We start from the raw sequence: 21275 nt of genomic DNA, 5'->3' as shown, positions 1-21275 counted from the left end.
GGGCGACACTTAGTACTGTATAGCTAATTATTGTTAGTCCCTAAAATAATCCGTCTTATAACATATTTTATTGTTAAAATAATTTTATTATTACTAACAATAAGCACAGATTGTACATGAATATTTTTTTTTACTTAAGCAATACGGTAATCTATAATCTTCGAAAAAGTACTTTAAAATGTAAATTTCCCTAATAAAAAGCAACAAAAAATATATTTCGTTAAAAAAACACGCTTTCTTGTCATAAAAGTTTAAATTTAAACATCTTTACTTGGCAATTCGCAAAACGCTGTCAGTCACTGCGGTGACGTAACATTGGTAAAAACAGAAGTCATGTACGACGTACGAATAAAATTCGACATTAAACGTTAATAGCTGTATATATTCGGTGTTTTGTATAAAAACAATGAATTACAATCGCTACCGTTGGTGCATAGTGACTAGCTGTCCAAACACAAGCATTAGAACTACGGAGAAGTTATTTATTCAAGTGCCTGATGATATTAAAATGAGGAACGTTTGGTTGAGACTCGCAAACCGAGACCCTAAGTCATTATCAATTAAAAGTCGACTGTATTTATGCGAGGATCACTTCAATGTAAGTAAAACCTCCTTAGTAAAATCTAATAAAACTTTTTTTTTTTACTATACCTATATATATAAATAAAGTTATTGGTATCTTAACCTAGAATTACCGTGAAAGCAATTCACTAATAGGCTATTTGACAATGCGAAAAATAAAGTGTCAATTATTATAGTAAATGGTTAATTATTAACGAAAGTTGAAAATAATACTTAATTTATTCAAAAAAACATAACAAAAAAAAAAAAAAAAACGTTTTTTTAAACGTTTATCACGTAACACAAAACGCTCCAAATTGACCGGGTTTATGATGAAGTCACTTGCTTGTTTTGCCTACTATATGTACCACGGATTATAACACAGGCAAGTGACGTCACTGGCCCCATTACAGCGCCATATTGTCCAAGTAGCGTTTTCGCGCGCTATTCAAATATGGAATTTTTAATATGATATTTTTCGGCAAATATGTACTAGAAATACAAAAATCAACTTTTACTGGGTTCCTTAACTTTTAGATAATATAAAATTGATTTTAAAAACCAGTCCAATAGGGTGTTATTCATTGCTGCATATTATTTCAGTTGGAAGAAGATATGGCGAATTACATGGAATACAAGATAATGGGATCTGTAAAATATATCAGAATGAAAGTGAACGCCGTCCCAACCAAATTTAATTTTGATAGTGAGAAGAAATGCAAATCTAATAAAAGCCGGTCAACTCCTACAAACACAGAAGAGCTGGATTTTGTACAAGATACTGAAAACACCAAGCTATCTGAAGACTTCAATGAGCCAACAGCAACATCATCTAAATCAGGTATATGGTCTAAATGTGTCTATATGTGTATAAATATGTCTAAAAATTACTGACGATGGCAATAATTACTGTATCCTTAGCACAGTACTATTGAGTACACTGACATATATAGAATTAATGTTGTATTAAAGATAGTATATAATTTAAGATATATAGAACAAATAAAGAAACCAAAGTGCAAACTGACCACTGACAAGTGAAACCAAGTGCAAGTACTATCACAGGAAAGAAAATTAAAAAAAAAATTAATTCAAGTAGGTTTTTACAAACACTTTTTAAAACTTAAGTGAAGCTACCACCGGTTTTAAAGTAGATTCTACCTAGAAGTACCGGCAAGAAACTCAGTAGTTGCTCTTTTACAAAATTTAAGATATACAGTCAGTACTAGTATTTATCTCAGTTTTTTACAGAACTAGATCTACCCAGATCGAATACAAAATATATAACCAATCAATTTACTCGATAAATCTTTAGTGTGTTAACATATGAAAGGAAGCAAAATAAGTAAGCCGAGTACATCTAGAGTTACAAGGTCTGCTAAATGAATATTTTCTTTATATTTGAATATAAACTGATATGGAATCACTTATATTGACCATGTTAAGCCATCTAAGCTTAAGACTACTTCAGACTTTTCTTTACCTGAGGAATTTTAACTGGAAGATTAGAAATGAAATTACCAAAACATTTTGTGGTAATTATATTTTATATGCAATTAGGATAAGTTAGGAAACGGTATCTCTGGATTCCTAAATTTTGTAGAAGATATTATAAGGATACATACAATATATTTATTTTCAACCAACTTCAAAAAGGAGGAGGCTATCAATTCGCCTGTATTTTTTATATGAAACAGGCTCCAAATATAACAATAACTATAACTACGTTATATAATCGTAAATCGAAATTTTAAGTAGTCTAATGTTTTTCATTTCATTTTACTTAGGAGGACTCAAAAAAATATTTTGAATACGCAATTATTTTTATTACTTCTTAGTGCATATTAATTTGTTTTAAAATATAGTTATATAATATAGTTATTGTTTGAAGTTGGTTTTTCTTTTTGTTGAAATTTTTATCTATGAACAGGACAATAAATTTTAATAGAATGTTTTTTCAATTGGCTCATGCTTTTGGGCTATCATTTTCACAGACTATGTTTAATATTTCTAATTTACCATTTATAAGCAAGGCACTGTCTACTTTCATAAAACCTTTTAGTCCTGAAACAATAAAAAAAATTACTTACATTTGGATTGTTTGGAAATTTAAATTTAGAAGTCAACAATACCTGTAAACTGCAAATTTAATTGAATATATATGTGCTTGTATACTTGATGGAATGATTAGTTTTGTGTGTGCCAGTTTGTTAGGGATTATTAGTATTCTAAATTGAAATAGCAGAACATTGCAAATTTTTGATAAGTTACAACCTTAAACTTGTATTTTAGCAGATACAGAGTTCTAATATATTGAACTTCATTTAAAACAAACTATTTTAAATTTAATGAGGCATCCGAGCTAGTAATGGTATAATTATTTATATACTATGTGTTATTATGATGTTATATTATTTTAAAGTTTCTTTTGAGTCCATTCTAATTTTTATTGCAAATAAATTTTTTGCCTTTTCTGTGATCTTAAGGATTTTGTTGTTACAAAGAGCTGGTCTTTGTTATGTATTCAATATTCTTGTCTCAAATAGGCATGATGATACAAATTTGAAAAACTAAACTATAATGTTCGAAAACATACTTTATTTACAATCAATATCATATTTTTGGTTTTAGCTAAGTTTTAGTAGGAAAAGACGACATTTTAGATTTAAAATTTGGTGCCGCCCATTTTCATGAAATACTCAGCGTATGAGTATGAAATGAATACGGTGAGAGCTCAGCATATCAATGGAAACGGGAGAATTTATATATAAGGGACATTTTTGTATTCAAATTTGACATTAAATTTTTTTTTCGTTGTTTTTCGAATATATAATAAATAAATCACCGATATAACCTTTGATTCATTGCAATTTCATTACGTACTACTTTCTCGCTTGAAATGTTGCCTAAATACGATCTTTTCTATGTTATTAAACGATCTTCCAAAAAATGAAGTTGGCAACGCTGAGCCAGTGTCATGGCGTCGCTAGTGATGTCACGATTGAGTATTGTTAAACGTCAAAGCGGCTTTTTGTTAGTAAATAAACAATTAAATATTGCGATTCTGAATATGAATTCGAAAGGGTACCGATGGTGTGGGGTTCCGCAGTGTGGGAACACTTCAATAAAAACCCCAAACAAGTTATTTGTGGTCGTTCCGCAAAAGAAAATAATACGAGACAAGTGGCTTAGACTTGCAAGGCGAAATACAACAGCGTTATTGCCTACTGCTCACCTTTATTTTTGTGAGGATCATTTTGACGTAAGTATTTATTTTATTATATCATATCTTAATTTTATATAGTATTCATTTATTTGAGGTTAGCAGTTTACGTTATACTACTGTTGTCTGTTGTTATTATAATTTCAGATGCCAAATGATATGGCTAATTATATGGAATATCATATAATGGGATCAGTGTCACAGATCCGTATGAAACCCGGGTGTATGCCAACAAGGTATCATTGCCAGCCGGATAGAAGAAAAAGAACATGTGACGCTCCAGAAAGGTCTTATATTCTTAAAAAAAAAAGACAAGCTTTGATCAAAGAATGTGAGAAAGATTTGGCAGAAAGAACTGTTGCTACAAAACAGGTGGAGCTTGGAGTAACTGCATCTAGAAGTTCAGGTATGTGGTATATGTCATTACTTTGTGAAATAAACTTACAAGTAACTAATAGTTTTAGTTAATAATAAATAAGAGACAACATCACATACATTACTCTGATCCTAATGTAAGTAGCTAAGGCACTTGTGATATGGAAGATCAGAAGTAACGACGACACAAACAGAGACACAAGACGACATAGAAAAGTAATGATAATTTACATCGAATCGACACTAGATAATATAATTAAAATGTAAGTTGTATGATAGACTGCCTAGATATAAAAGTGCAAGAGCCTTCAAAAGTTATTAATCAAGCTCTGTCAGGTGAGTACAAAAAAGTAAACACCATCAAGTATCTTGTGTCCTGTACTCAAATGGTTTAGTGTAATATTTCACTAGGTTATGGAGGAAGGATAACAGATACATGTTTTGGTAGAGTCTTGTGAATTTATAGAATATTTACAACTACATAGGTATGTCTGGCACGGCTGACAGAGGATTCAAACATTTAATTATTTATAATTTTTTTTATATATAAATATGAGACAACATCACATGCATTACTCTGATCCCAATGTGAGTAGCTAGAGCACTTGTGTTAAGGAAAATCAGAAGTAACGACGGCACAAACACCCAGACCCGAGACGACATAGACAACTGATGACAATCTACGTCCACTCGGGACCTCGGAGTGGAGTACCAATGAAAACCGGTGTACACACTCGACCACGGAGGTCGTCAAATGACGATTCAAAAGTGCTTGTAAAAGCTTGAATAAAAGTTAATTTTAATTTTGGATTTTTTAATCACATGCTTCTGTGAACTTAGTTAAAGTGTTGTAACTATTTGCTGCTTAATAAACTTACAGGAAACATTAATTAAATAAAACCGATTTTATTTCGAATATTGTATTTTATTTACACAAAACTTAACAGTGATTTGAAGTAATAATGGATAAGCATTATTTTTCAATGATGTAACTGTTACAGTAAGAAAATTTGTTAATGCATATATGACACTTATTATTTAATTTGCATTTGCATTTTTGTTGTAATCAGCAACGCAGTAATAAACTTTTTTCGGGCTAGTTAGGTATATCTACAGATGTATTTGAATTTTTTTTTGTAATAGTAAAGTAACAGCCCGTAAATTTCCCACAGCTGGGCTAAGGCCTCCTCTGCCATTAAGGAGAGGGTTTGGAACATATTCCACCACGCTGTTCCAATGCGGGTTGGTGGAATGCACATGTGGCAGAATTTTGATGAAATTAGACACATGCAGGTTTTCTCACGATGTTTTCCTTCACCGCCGAGCATGAGACGAATCATAAACACAAATTAAGCATATATATATCAGTATATATATATGCTTAATTTGTGTTTATGATTCGTATATATAGTGGTTTGAACCCGAAATCATCGGATAAGATGCACGCGATCTAACCACTGGGCTATCTCAGCTCTACTGGGCCATCTCTGCTCTTTTTTTTTAAATCACTAAGTTTTGTAATTATGATTATTATTATTTTTAATTCTTCAAATAACTATTCTAGTCTTTATTACTTCCTGCTTCTAATTTGTAATGGATGTCGGTGGAAACGTGATTGGTTTATGTATTATTTTATTATTTCTTTCATACTGTTCCATTGTACTGTTACTTTGCCGATAATAAATAAATAATATTTCTGTGTTGGCTTGTCATTAATTAAATATTTTTTCGGAAACTAATACGGATATCTAGCACAGCAGTTTGTTAACTCGTAGTGACTTGAACAGAGAATACTCAAAGGTGACGTCATTCGCTGTGATTGGTGTTTAACATAATATGGCGTATATTCGAAATTCGTTGTTGTATTTTATCGAAATAATTATCAATCCCGCTCTTAATGAGACGATAAATAGGTGTTATAGTTTGGCGGACGAGCATATGGGCCACCTAATTGTAAGTGGTCACCATCACCCATAGACAATGACGCTCTAAGAAATATCACAATTCCTTACATCGTCAATGTGCCACCAACTTTGGGAATTAAGATGTCATGTCCCTTGTGCCTGTAGTTACACTGGCTCACTCACCCTTCAAACCGGAACACAACAATACTGAGTACTGTTATTTGGCGGTAGAATAACTGATGAGTGGATGGTACCTACTCAGACGGGCTTGCACAAAGCCCTACCACCAAGAAAATTTAATAGATGATAAAAAAGCGTGGAGTTAATACTTGTTGACTTCCAGGCAGGATATATTAATTTAAATAATTTAACTAACATGACTGTATTTTGTAGGTAACTACTAAGTTTCTTTCCGGTTCTGATCGGTAGAATCTACTTTCCGAACCGGTGGTAGTTTCACCTAATTGTTAAATGACGATTCAAAAGTGCTTGTAAAAGCCTACTTGTATAAAGTTTATTTTGATTTTTTAGTATTCTATAATGCAAGTTTCATTAAATTAATGCATTCGTTTAGTGATTTTAAATTACAGTCATCATGCCTAATCGACTGTTGTACTAAATAAAACTTTTTGTTTTCAGATTTTCATAACAATCAAGTTTTAGAATACAAGATAAAATTGGAAGAGGAAATTTGTAATGACGCCCCTGAGACAAGTGATCCGTTATTTCAAGTGAATGTAAACATGGTAAGGATATTAAGATCTATAGCCCTTCAATACAATAGCCCAGAAATGTTCTCTATGATCAAACATTCATTTGGTGGTAGGGCTTTGTGCAAGCCCGCCTGGGTAGGTACCCAGATATTCTACCGCTAAACAATAGTACGCACTATTGTTGTGTTCTGGTTTGAATGGTGAGTGAGCCAGTGTAACTACAGGCACAAGGGACATAACATCTTAGTTCCCAAGGTTGGTGGCACATTGACGATGTAAGGAATAGTTAATATTTCTTACAGCGTCATTGTCTATGGGTGATGGTGACAACTTACCATCAGGTGGCTCATATGCTCGACCGCCAACCTATTCCATAAAAAAGAATGCACGGATATATTCAGTCACATTCGAAATAAGAACACTCAAAATATCACAGCTATAAACAGGCATATTATAATTTGTATATGTTTTGTAAAAAGCAATATTTTATTGTGGTGGTTATTTTTTGTATATGTTCTTCTTAAGAAGCCTTACTAGGCTGCTTCGTCGATTAACCTTCGCCTAAATGGGTGGAGGGGGGAAAAATTAGGACATAAAAAGAGGGTAGGGTTTTTTTTGTTATAATTTTATTTATTTTATTGCAAAAAAAAAGCATTTTATATTTGTCTCGACCGACGATTTTTGTCCCATCAATACTGTTGCAATTTAGAAGTTGTAACACAACATCAACAGTAAATTTCCCACTGCTGGGCTAAGGCCTCCTCTCCCTTTAAGGAGTTTGGAACATATCCCCCATGTTCCAATGCCGGTTGGAGAAAAAGTTTTAAAGATATTTGGTATAGCGTTAAAGCCAGCCAAGTTTCCGATACAGCAGAGCTATTAGTACGTCGCATGGAATCTATACATATAATAAAATTGGAGTGTCTGTTTGCAATATTAAAACAGCCCCATTTTACTCTGTATTATGTTAAAGGGGGCAAACGAGTAGGAGGCTCACCTGATGGAAAGTGATCACATCGCCCATGGACATCTGCAACACCAGGGGGTTTGCAGGCGCGTTGACGGATGTTATACTCAATGCATATGTATGTATACACGGTACATATACCAAGGCATTAATTTTGACAGGACTTTCACTGGCCGAGATGGCCCAGTGGTTAGAACGCGTGCATCTTAACCGATGATTGCGGGTTCAAACCCAGGCAGGCACTGCTGATTCATGTGCTTAAAATTTGTCTTTATAATTCATCTCGTGCTCAGCGGTGAAGGAAAACATCGTGAGGAAACCTGCATGTGACAAATTTCATAGAAATTCTGCCACATGTGTATTCCACCAACCCGCATTGGAACAGCGTGGTGGAATATGTTACAAACCTTCTCAAAGGGAGAGGAGGCCTTTAGCCCTGCAGTGGAAATTTACAGGCCGTTGTTGTTGTTTCACTGGCACATAATTGATATAAAAAGGAGTAACTTAGACTTCAATAATATATTTTGTTAAATTCAAACGCGTAAAATATCGCGTGCACAGCTAGTATTTAATATAATGTATATAATCTTTATATCTCCTGCCATTGACATGTACTTTACATATATGTTTGTACAGTCGGGGTAAGAAAAGGTTTGTCACCTTAAGATCTACTTTCGCGTGCTCAGTATGAGCGATCTGCTTTACCGATCGAGAACATATGACACTGACAGACATATTTTTATAATTCAGTAGAAGATATCAAATCTAATTTGAATACGGAATGTCTGACTACGCCATTAAAAAGATTTCATATTGATATAAAACTAGACGTAGTCCGAAGATGTTGCACTATTTTGAACCAAGTTATCATACTAGTAAGTTTAATTTTCTATGCAGTTGTCAGTTCAGTGCTTTAGTTTCAAAAGGTATCAAGAGCTTACGACTTGATAAAGGATTTGAAAACTGACTAAAGTTTTCTTACTCTGACTGCACTATATACTATGTTCCTGAATTCAAACTGATCCTCGTTTAAGGAACGGGAAAGCGAGCTGATCATCAAAGATGAGATCAAAACGGAGGAGGATCACCCGCAATGCCACATCTGCCTCAGCGTCGGCCGCAGGATGTTCCCGCTGCGGCAGCACGAGGAGATCTACAGGAGGCTACTGTACGACGAGAGTCCGGACCGCGTGGGTGACTCTCTATTCGTGGTTGTGTCTCGACAGACGCGTCGTCCGCGCCCTTGCTGTGTCTCGGAGTATTCTGAGGTTATCTGAATGGGCTGCGTGTATGTGTGAGTGCGTGCGTCTGTGTGTGTTTGTATTGTGTTATGACTACTGTATAAAGAGTTTCACTCGGGTTGCAGAGGTTTGGTTCAGTGTCGATGATTCCCCCCAGGGTGACGTCACACTCGACGCGGCGCTTGTGTGTGTTATGATTACTGTATAAAGAGTAGTTTCACTCGGGTTGGAGAGGTTAGGTTCAGTGTCGATGATTCCCCCCAGGGTGACGTCACACTCGACGCGGCGCTCGTCTGCTGGGAGTGCAACGCGTCGCTGCGCAGCGTCGAGCGGTTCCGCAGTAGGATCAGACAGGCCAGCGAGATGCTGCAGACGCAACAGGTTGGTTTGTTAAGCTGTTTATCTTCTAGTAAACATCATTTTATCTTTTGAAATTCGACCATCTGTGGAGGGGGGGGGGAGGTGTGGAGTTGTCTTAGGTGTTTGGTAGACTTTGTCATTTCTGTACCCCTGATAATCCATTTGCAGAAATTTAAAATCAGTTGAATCGATAAGTCATGAAACAAGCAAATTATTTAGATGTATCATCGGCAACATTCGTAAAACCGATGACATCCGAATTAAGGGGACTACAGGAGCTAATTGCCCTTGAGAATCACGCGCACACACTTACACAAACAACAAAAACGGCATGTCCCCGCGCGCACTACGCTTAGCGAGGCGGCGAGGTTACGCCTGAATATTCCAATAGATGGCGCCGAACCGCCGCGCGCCGCGCCGAGCGAAAGCGAAGCGAAGTCAATTCTATCAATTCTATCCATCATAGATTTCATAAAAATAGACAGCACAACAGAATTGTTTCTTTGTGTCATTTAAAAAATTATGATAAAATTAAACTGAATTAATTAAACTTAAATTATTATTATTTTATGTACAAAAAATAGTTAATTTAAACATTTTTTTCTTTAATTTTTACTGTATCAATTCAATTAGTTGTAACACTAAATATTAAATCGTACCTATTTTTAAATTTTGTAAGTTTGTTAAGCGATTAAATAAAATTGGAACTGTTCGTAATTTGTACACTGACAAAAAGCGTAGAGTTTGTTCGTTTTACTAATATCGGTACACAAAGAAAAAAAAATTAGTTAAAAAAGTCAGCATCAAAAAGTTACTATAAAAATAATATCGTCAAGTCGGTTTAGTAGAATTATTGGTTAACTCGGTCAATCACAGTGGGTTTAGTCATAAATCTCATAAAAATAGTTTGGATATTAGAATTATTTGTATTGTTTTTGACTGATATTTGAAATAAAACTGATTCAATTAAATTCAAATATTTTTATTTATTTTTGGTTTAACAAAAAAACAAATAAATTTCGTTTCAATTTTTTTATTAAAATATTTTTTTTTTAATTATTCGTTCGTCGTCGTTCGTTATTAAAATATCTTGGATACTTGCAATTAATATTTCACCCACTTTCACTGAAGCTACGAGCTAAAATTTTTCAATTGATACTATTTCCAATCTTTAAAAAATATTGAATTACGTATGACACTTCTAAATATTTTAGTTCTTTGGTTCACAACAATTACATATTTCAAGATGGCCCAGTGGGTAGAACGCGCGCGTCTTATTGCGGGTTCAAACCCAGGCAAGCACCACTAAATATTCATGTGATGTGCTAATTTGTATTTTTTTTTTATTATTAAATTTCATCCATACATAACTATATTTCCTATTATAAACAAAATTGATAAAATTAAACTCTAACGTAATAGAAATAGCTTCCGTGTTATTTTTTTTCGATTTTCTTAATTCTGGAAAATAAATGCATAGTTGTTAGGAATTAAATTTTAATAATTATAAAATATATATATATTTTTAAATATAGTCCTTTAAAAATAATAAAATTTTAGTTTCGAGTGCGGGGATCGAACCCGCACAATCTTCTTGGACTTGCTTGCATTGACCAAATACTCCATGGTGATTGTAAGAAATCTGTCGAAAAATCTGATTCTATGCGAACTAATTGAATTGTTTTTATATGTATATATATATATATATATATATATATATATATGTTTACTAATTAAATACTCTTACCTTTTCATATTATCTTTCATATGTTCGGCTTTTTAATTTATATGAACGTTTTTTAGTTTTCTTCACAGATTGTACTTTATTTCCCATGTTTACAAAATTAAACTTTATAAAAAATAACTTAACAAAAAAATAAATGGCTAACTACAACTAGACTCTTTTAACTTAATATATTTATTTACATAAAAGAATAATATTCGACAATTAATTTACAGTTAAAATTACACAAAAATAAAATCTACGACATTTTATTCGCAACGATGCGGTGAAAAGAGCGACACGTCTGTATAGCAACAGGCCTCGGCCGGCAGTGTCTGTACGAGGCGCTCACGCACACATGCTTACGCATTTTGGTCGAAAATAAGAAAATCTGATTTAAAAAAATCTATTGATTTTACTAAATTATTAAGATAATAAATTTTTAGTATATTGTTTGTAGAATAATCTGACAAAAGACCAAAATTATTGAAGGTATATAAGTGTAGTTAAAAAACAAAAAAAGACTTTTTTAGAGGTAACTTTGCGATTTTTTTCTATCGTACCAAATTAATTACATCATGTTTTCAACACAATTAATAACTAGCATCTATCCTGAAGATTAACATATATTTTTTTCATTTGGTTTATTGCATTGGATTATATACTTTTTGGCATTTTAAAACTTGCATTTAGCTCATGTAGGGGGACTACATGAGCTAAATGCAAGTTAGTAAGTTAAGTACGCTATCCCAAATTATCAATATTTATTTCTTATGGGAATATGATTTTTACACAAACGTAATAACTTGTGATATCATATGACGTAATATATTCGTCAATTCGACGCGTCGCTTTACACGCACTCGCTGTCTCGGGTCGAACTGACGCGGGAATCTATAGCGATACTTGTACGCTGTTTCTGTTGGTTGTGTGAATCGGCAGTAATCGGTTTTACGAATTTTGCCGATGATACATCTAAGTAGTGTCGTACTATAAATGAATAATTACAACTCAACTCATTTACATCGTTCTAGAATACAGTCTCGCTGTCGACTTTGACGACGGTCGTGTTCAGTGACACGAATCCGAACGGGATATACTTGTCGGAGGAGAGCACGCGACGCCAGATGGACAGCGAGAACGGTGACCGGATCGAAGATCGTGAAGATGCATCTGAGACGGAGTCTAACGGTGAAGAAGAATTGTTAGAAGAAGAAGAAACGCCTAAAGAGAAATCAGTTGACAGGAACAAATGGGCGAAGAGACGCGCGCTGTTAAACAGAGTACCAAAGTTCAGACTGATTGGAGATTGTAAGGAAATGTTCAAGAAGATTTCCTTCAGTATCAAGATGTTGCAAGAGGTTTTGGAAGAACTCAGTAAAGAAGAATGTTATACGAACAGCGATTTCAGATGTTCGTCGTGTATACGAAGATTTGATGACGGAAAAGCGCTGATGAAACACAACACCCAGTATCATGATGAGGTAAGAAATAACTGCTCTCTGATTTGTTGAAGCCGTTTCAATGGCATCGGGAATAGGCTATTTGACTGGTTTTTAAAATCCATTATATATATTTAAATAACGCTCGAAAACGCTACTTGCACAATATGGCGCTGAAATGGGGTCGGTGACGTCACTTGCCTGTATTTTAATCTGTGGTACATATAGTAGAAAAGCAAGGTTTACAACAAAGTGACTTCATCATAAGCCCGGCCAATCAGGGGCGTTTTGTGTCAAGTGACAAACGTTTGAAAAAATGCATTTTTATTCATGGATTTTTGAACAAATTAAGTATTATTTTCAAGTTTCGTTAGTAAACAACCATTTTTAAACTCATAAATAATTTACAATTTATTTTTCGCATTGTCAAATTAGCCTATTGTGATTGGTTAGCAGCTTTGACCTTGTAAAGCTGTGATTGGTCGAGTTATAAATTATCTGTAGTTATTGTGTTCACGAAACAGAAAAAACAGTGGAAGTGCAAAGTAGGGGTGGTAAGCGTGCCACAAATAAGCGGAGTTACGTTTACTTGATCTCAGTCGTGTTCTAACATCGCACCGATTTGCTAGTCGCGCTACAAATTTACCTTTCTGCAATTATGCCGTATTGTTCTATTTTTGAGTGCAAAAATGATAGGAGAAAAAAATCTTAAAAATGGAGGATATTTTATAGGTAGCGATTTTATTAGTTTTTTATAAGATCTTAGCTAATTTTGATTAAATAAATAATTTAAAAAACCCGCCAAAAGCGTGTCGGACACGCACATGAAATTTCCATAAGATGGAAATTTTGCAATCTCCATTTCTACTCTGGGCCACTTCTGTATGTAACATTTCTACTTATTTTCATAGTTTGTTGGTAGTTATATAAAATAATTATTTTTCTATAACTTTAATAACCAATTGTCGGATTAACATTGTACATCTCTCCACCAATTTTCGTGGCAATCGGTGCAGAAACGGCGGAGAACGAGCCAGAAAAGACAGACGGACAGACATGACGAAACTATAAGGGTTCCTAGTAGAGTACGGAACCTTAAAAAACGTCTAGTTAGTATCAGCCTTATGTAGATATATGTAGTTTATACATAATAAACTATTTCGTTCTCGACAGCCTCCACTATTTAGGACATAGCCGGGTTAGGTGTTGGTTGTATTGATGAGTATTGTGTTGTGTTATAAATTTATATTAATCAGCAAGCGTTTAGTCTGTAGTGCATATTATTTATTAGCGATACTGTTATATGTAAATTTAAGGTTAATTTTTACTCCTGCTGCCATTGAAATATAGCAAAGAAGTACCAGAACTTCCATAACTTGGTGGTAGGGCTTTGTGCAAGCCCGTCTGGGTAGATACCACCCACTCATCAGTTATTCTACCGCCAAACAACAGTACTCAGTATTGTTGTGTTCCGGTTTGAAGGGTGAGACAGTGTAATTACAAGGGACATAGCATCTCAGTTCCCAAGGTTGGTGGCACATTGACGATGTAAGGAATAGTTAATATTTCTTACAGCGTCATTGTCTATGAGCGATGGTGACCACTTACCATCAGGTGGCCCATATGCTCGTCCTCGTCGTCTTCGTATTGATTGTATCTCTGTATTCCAGAGTGTCGGCATATACGTTTGCGACATTTGCCGATCGCGTTTCGCCGACGTGCAGACTCTATCTTCCCATCTGTTCAGCCATTACTACATGTTTTACTGCAAGCTCTGTGACTACAAGTGCTACAGCGAAGACGACACTAGCAGCCATGCGCGTGCGCAACACGGCAGCAAAGCCGTCGAGTGTCTCAAGTGTAACGCACTGTTCAGGTCAGTGGCACGAGTTAACACCAAGTGATGGCCGCATGGTTAGAAAGCGAGCATCTTAACCGATGATTGCGGGTTCACATCCAAGCACCGCTATATATATGTGCTTAATTTGTGTTTATAATTCATCTCGTGGTGAAGGAAAACATTGTGATGCATGTGTCTAATTTCATAGAAGTTCTGCCACATGTGTATTCCATCAACCCGCATTGGAACAGCGTGGTGGAATATGTTCTGAATCTTCTCCTCAAAATTGAGAGGAGGTCTTTAGCCCAGCAGTGGGAATTTACAGGATGTTGTTGTTGTTGTTGTTTGTTGTATACCGGGAAAGCTCAGTGGTTAGAACGCGTTCATCTTAACCGATTGGCTAATTGATTGACAGCCGAACCGACTTGATTAAGTACAACAGTTGATCCTAGAAGCAGGTAATAGGCAGGAATTGAAAATCACTAAACAAATGCACGTATTCAATGAAACGTGAGCCGAAACGGCCCAGTGGTTAGAACTCGTGCATGTTAACTGATGATTGCGGGTCAAACCCTGACAAGCGCCAGTGAGTATTCATGTGCTGAATTTGTGTTTATAATTCATCTCGTGGTCGGTGAGGGAAAACATCGTGAAGATACTTGTGTCTAATTTCATAGAAATTCTACCACATGTGTATTGCACCAATTGGAGCAGCGTGTTGGAATATGTCCCAAATCTTCTCCTTAAAATGGAGGCCTTAGCCCAGCTGTGGGCAATTAACAGGAAGCTGCTGATGGTGTAATGTCTGACATTGTTCCAGCTCTCGTCGTGAGTTCTACAAACATTACAGAGGCGCCCACGAGAAGCACATCTGCGATTACTGCGGCCTGAGTTACAAGTTGAAAGACAGTCTCGTCGCTCACATAAGGTAATAAGGCATTTTTTATTTATATCCTAAAATCAAAATAGACTTTTTTCAAGTAGGCTTTTACGAGCACTTTTGAATCGTCATTTAACAATTAGGTGAAGCTACCACCGGTTTGGAAAGTAGATTCTACCGAGAAGAACCGGCAAGAAACTCAGTAGTTACTCTTTTTCAACATTCAAAAATACAGTCGTTTTAGTTAAATACAATTATATATGTATGTAATATATCCTGCCTGGAAGTCACCTCGTTTAATTCCACGCTTTTTTAACATCTATAAAATCTTGTTTCAAATAATATGCCTTTTTTACAAATGTATATTTTACAAACTATTTGAATTTACGAAACGGCAAAGTTAAAAATGTCTGCGGAATTTTATTATAGAAACGGATTCCTTGCCCCAAGAAGGATTTATTGAAAAGTTAAAGTTTCGATAACACGATTGAGATACGTCACTAAGAGTGACGAGGATGAGTGTGGGGGGTTAGGGGGACCTAAGAATGTAAATGATCGAATGACTAATAATAGAGAATGGGAGGGAAAGGCAGACCCAGAAGAAGAAGATCATAATGTGTCGGCGACAATGAAGGCTAAAGACTCTTTAGATCTCAACCAATAACGACACGCCGTTTGAGAACATCGTGAATAAGCCTATTTGACTGGTTTTCATAAATCGATTTTATATTATTTAGGTGTTTTTTTTATTTCTAGTACATATTTACTGAAAAATATCATATTAAAAATTCCACATTTAAGTAGCGCGCGAAAACGCTACTTGGACAATATGTCGTTGCAATGGGATTGGTGACGTCACTTGCCTGTATTTTAATCTGTGGTAGATTTAGTATGCAAGTGAGGTTAACAAGCAAGTGACTTAATCATAAGCCCGGCCAATAAGGCGCGTTTACATAAATTTATATACATTTTTGAATAAATTAATTATTATTTTCAACTTTCCTTTATAACCATTTTTAAACTCATAAATTCGCATTCTCAAATAGCCAATAATTAAATTCAAAAGAATCGTTAAAGAGCGTCTGTGTGCTAAAGGATATTACAGCACTAATGACTTTCTAGTTGACTGCACACCTTGGGAATGAGGTGATCGCCTCCAGACTGTTTCAAATAACGACAATATATTTGTATTATTATTAAAAATATACAGGGAAGTGATAGGGGTGACTATTTGCAATAATTTTAACTCCCATTTGCATAATCCAAAAGTGAACCATTTTTGAGTTATCATGTTTTGTAGCTTTTTCCAAAATTTGTAAAAATGCAACTTCAAGAATGTATTTAGAAAAAAATATCAAATAAAAACATTTTTTTTTTCATTAGTTTTATAAAAATGATTAAACACTGGATATTGGTCAATATTTAAACAATAATTATCGGCCCAATAATCCCGCTGAGTTTCTTTCGCCGGTTCTTCTCAGGTCTGAGGTGTTAAATTCCGAACCGGTGGTAGATTATTGACAATCAATAAGAAAGTGTAATCAGTTGGAATAAACGTGAAGATAAAAACTCGTTGATATTCCAGGAAGAAACACTCGATTCGCGAGTGTAAGATCTGTCAGAAGAAGTTCTCCCGTTACATCGGTCTGTGGCTCCACAACAGAGTGCACCACGGGCCCCCGGAACCGAAGGCGTACTGCGTCGAGTGTAACATCGAGTATCCCGACGCCTACCGATACAAGTGCCACTTGGCGAACAGCGTGAAACACCGCCCTAGGGAGGCTGTCAGGTGAGAGGTAGCCACTCGTCCGAAACTACCGTCAAACAGTAATACTCGGTATTGTTATGTTTCTCAGTTCCCAATATTTTGACAGATACAGTCTCGTCAGATTGTAATCTAACGAATTTTGTAATCTCACGGTGACATATACAGGGTTATTGGTAAGTCGACGTATTCCCGTTAGAAGGTGATAGGGGTGACTATTTGCAATGATTTTAACCCCTATATGCATGATCCATAAGTGAAGCAAAAATGCAATTTCAAAAATTTATTTAAAAAAAAAATATCAATTAAAATCTATGTTTTTCTTTTGTTTTATAAAAAACGATTAACGGATATACGTAAATTTACCAATAACACTGTATATTTGTTGCTGAGAGCTGCGAGCTGAGATGGCCCAGTGGTTAGAACGCGTGCATCTTAACCGATGATTACGGATTCCAAACCAGGCAAGCACCACTATATATATGTGCTTAATTTGTGTTTATAATTCATCTCGTGCTCGGTGAAGGAAAACATCGTGAGGAAACCTGCATGTAACAAATTTCATAGAAATTTTGCCACATGTGTATTCCACCAAACCGCATTGGAACAGCGTGGTGTTCCAAACCCTCTCCTTAATGAAAGAGAAGGCCTTATCCCAGCAGTGGCAAATTTATAGGCTGTTACTTTACTTTACTTTATATATATATATTTTCTTTTACTAAACTGAGAAATCACTGTGTAACGGTGTCAAACTTTGTGTTTATAAATGTATCGATGGTAAGTATTATGTTATCTGTTTATTCAGGGTTCCCTGTCCCGGCTGTGATAAGGAATTCTCAAAGAAAATCAACATGAGGAACCACTACGATCTCGTCCATCTGAAGCTCATCAAGTACAAATGTGACGCGTGTGAGAAGGTGAGTCGATATTAAATAAATAAATAAATATGAGACAACATCACATACGTTACTCTGATCCCAATGTAAGTAGCTAATGCACTTGTGTTGTGGAAGATCAGAAGTAACGACGGTACAAACACCCAGACCCGAGACATCATAGAATACTAATGGTAATCTGCATCGACTCGGCCAGGAATCGAACCCGGGACCTCGGAGTGGCGTACCCATGAAAACCGGTGTACACACCACTCGAACACGGAGGTCGTTTCCATGGTCGAGTGCTGTCTCTTTCCCGCAAAGTAACTCATCGTTTGGTGTGACAATAGGCTATTTGACAATGCGAAAAATAAATTGTGAATTATTGTAATCAGTGTATATTATGAGTTTAAAAATGGTTATTTACTAACGAATCTTGAAAATAATGCTTAATTTATTCGAAAATACATAAATAAAAATGTCAATTTTCAAACGTTTGTCACGTGACACAAAACGCTCCTGATTGGCCGGGATTTTGATGAAATCGCTTTCTTGTAAACTTTGCTTTTCTACTATAGTACGTATAGTAGAAAAGCAAAGTTTACAAGAAAGCGATTTCATCAAAATACCGGTCAATCAGGAGCGTTTTGTAAAACAGATTAAAATACAGCAAAGTGACGTCACCGACCCCATTGAAGCGTCATATTGTCCAAGTAGCGTTTTCGCGCGCTATTTAAATATGTAATTTTTAATATGATATTTTTCGGCAAATATGTACTAAATATAAAAAACACAACTTTTACTGGGTTCCTTAACTTGTACTAAATCATATAAAATGGATTTTAAAAACCAGTCGAATAGCCTATTGTTATGATGACGTCACGTCACGGACATCTCAGACTCGGGTTCGCGCTGTGCTGTCACTCTCATAGAGAGACGAGTCTGACGCAGACACGGAACAGCTTCACGTGCTCTCCGAGGCACGCGCGTGTAGGCATTCATATCTCCTGAACTGGCCGAGATGGCCCAGTGGTTAGAACGCGTGCATCTTAACCGATGATTACGGGTTCAAACCCAGGCAAGCACCGCTGATTCATGTGCTTAATTTGTCTTTATAATTCATCTCGTGCTCAGCGGTGAAGGAAAACATCGTGAGGAATCCTGCATCTGACAAATTTCATTGAAATTCTGCCACACGTGTATTCCACCAACCGCATTGGAACAGCGTGGTGGAATATGTTCCAAACCTTCTCCTCAAAGGCAGAGGAGGCCTTTATCCCAGCAGTGGGAATTTACAGGCTGATTTTTCTTCTTCTTATTCTTCTTCTAAACTGGAACTGAGGATTCTTGGAAGAAAACTCTAGAATGTATTATTGGTCAATCTCGTTATTTAGGGGATTTTGTCTTCCAGTATTTCGGAAGAAACGCCGACCTTGCGAAACATCGTCGCCGAGTCCACGAAGGTGTCCGGCCGCCCAGAGACAAGATCTGCCGTGTTTGCGGGCGGGGATTCACCGTGAGTTGACACTTTTGAATTTCCCCCCTTTGTGACGTCTAGCGTCATTTTCGTACTGACCCTACCCAACCCCACTTATTTATTTCATTACAACTAATTTTAATTTAATGTCGTCTCTAATTTTCGCGATTAATACACATTTAAATAAAACTAGTTATAACGGATTTGAATCGCGTATATTAATTATTTTTGACATCCCGACGTTTCGAGCACTTTACAGCGTTCGTGGTCACGGGTAGACTAAGGTGGTATTTGTCTATTTGAAGAACAAAGGAAATATTATTTATTATTATTATTTATTATTATTTATTATTATTTATTATTATATTTATTATTAACAACTACTGCCAACGATTTCTCAATTGGTATCTTGAGTAACGTTCCGGTTGCACGCAAAAGGCACTGACTGTATCTTTAGGTCTTGCAGTCTGTTGGATTTGGGATTTTAAATTTTCAAAAATAATTAACATAAGCGATTCAAATCCGTTATAACTAGTTTTATTTAAATACGTTTAATTTAGTAATTCTATGTCTGTAATCTCAAAATTGAGTTCTGCTTTTGTCCCTTTCCAAATTCGTCGTATGATGGCATACTTAATTGGGACCTACAAGATATGCCCAATTTTGCACTGAGTCCGTTTCCTGGTAGGACTCTAAGGCCACTGGACTCGTGGGCGTTCCGAGCTCTCACGTAGGTTTCCGTTTCAGAGCAACAAGCTGCTCGCCGGCCACGCGCGCACGCACGCGACACAGACGCATCCCAGCTGAACTATATACTAGCTGTGCCCGCGACCTCGTACGCGTTTGGATTTAACAAACGAAATGTTATTGTAGCCCAAGTTACTCCTTATTATATCAGTTATCCGACAGTGAAAGTCCCGTCAAAATCGGTCCAGCCGTTCCAGAGATATGCCGGAAATACATACATATGCATTGAGTAAAAAAGGGCTACTTTAATATTACAAACAGACACTCCAATTTTATTATATGTATAGAAGATAACTTGAATAATAAATCATGAATTGTGCAAAAATTGTTTTCTTTTTTTGACCTGCCTAGACTGCCTTTATTACGACCTCAGTGGTCAAGTAGTACACCGGTTTTCACGGGTACGCCACTCCGAGGTCCCGGGTGGATGTAGATTGTCATTAGTTGTCTATGTCGTCTCGGGTCTGGGTGTTTGTGCCGTCATTACTTCTGATCTTCAGCCTAAGATTGTTAACGCTAAACCAGTGTATTAATTTTAAAAATCAAAGAGATATCAGCAAACTATACTGTATCATGTTTGTTCCCAACAAGAAAGGGCAAGTCATTTATGTATACGAGGAATAGAAAAGGTCCAAGAATTGATCCTTGTGCGATCGGTTAGTTTTCTATGTCGTCTCGAGTCTGTGTGTTTGTGCCGTCGTTACTTCTGATCTTCCACAACACAAGTGCGTTAGCTACTTACATTGGGATCAGAGTAATGTATGTGATGTCTCATATTTATTTATTATTTTTGGTGTGTTGGGATCAACAGACGAATTAACTTGGTGGTAGGGCTTGCTTTGTATTTCTTACAGATGTAATGTGTATGGCCAGTAATGACCATTTACCATCAGGTGCTCAGACTATGGGCCGCCTGCTACGCGATCATGTGGCTAGGAGGCTACATGGTCCAGTACCATGAATATACTACTTGATGTGTATATTTATGATGATGCTAGATGACAACACAAAGAAAAGGCTGTTTTCTACAGAGAAACTTCATATAATTTAATTATAACTGACACTTGAACTAAATTATTTTGTATTTTAAATAGGTTGGCTTTCACAACAGAGAAAAATTAAGCAATGAATATATTGCTATTAGTAGGAGCCTATCAAAGTGATTGCTTTGTTTCAGAAATA

General features: G+C 35.8%; 1 protein-coding gene across 2 annotated transcripts; it reads left to right on the top strand.

The window, feature by feature from the left end:
* The first annotated feature begins 314 nt into the window (after positions 1–314).
* LOC124542300 (PR domain zinc finger protein 5-like) lies at positions 315–20343 on the top strand. 2 transcript variants are annotated; one of them, XM_047120265.1, is made up of 12 exons: positions 315–598; positions 1165–1402; positions 6703–6809; positions 8778–8933; positions 9249–9365; positions 12102–12551; positions 14180–14385; positions 15170–15277; positions 16815–17018; positions 17800–17911; positions 19281–19385; positions 20094–20286. In XM_047120265.1, exons 1-12 carry the CDS (start codon positions 407–409, stop codon positions 20151–20153), a joined length of 2055 nt encoding a protein of 684 aa, XP_046976221.1. In that variant the 5' UTR covers positions 315–406; the 3' UTR covers positions 20154–20286. The 2 variants fall into 2 exon arrangements, with proteins under 2 accessions (XP_046976221.1, XP_046976220.1); XM_047120264.1 differs by lacking the exons at positions 315–598; positions 1165–1402 and adding exons at positions 3530–3823; positions 3932–4190 and having other exon boundaries at positions 20094–20343.
* The last annotated feature ends 932 nt before the right edge of the window (positions 20344–21275 follow it).

This window comes from Vanessa cardui, chromosome 30 (genome assembly GCF_905220365.1).
Source record: "Vanessa cardui chromosome 30, ilVanCard2.1, whole genome shotgun sequence".
NCBI lineage: Eukaryota > Metazoa > Arthropoda > Insecta > Lepidoptera > Nymphalidae > Vanessa > Vanessa cardui.
This window is presented reverse-complemented; position numbering and strand designations above follow the sequence as displayed.

Coding starts and splice junctions, on each gene's coding strand:
- LOC124542300 (XM_047120264.1), top strand. CDS start 3,539: ATGGCGTCGCTAGTGATGTCACGATTGAGTATTGTTAAACGTCAAAGC. Junction 9,366..12,101: donor AGATGCTGCAGACGCAACAG/GTTGGTTTGTTA, acceptor ACATCGTTCTAG/AATACAGTCTCGCTGTCGAC. Junction 15,278..16,814: donor AGTCTCGTCGCTCACATAAG/GTAATAAGGCAT, acceptor TTGATATTCCAG/GAAGAAACACTCGATTCGCG.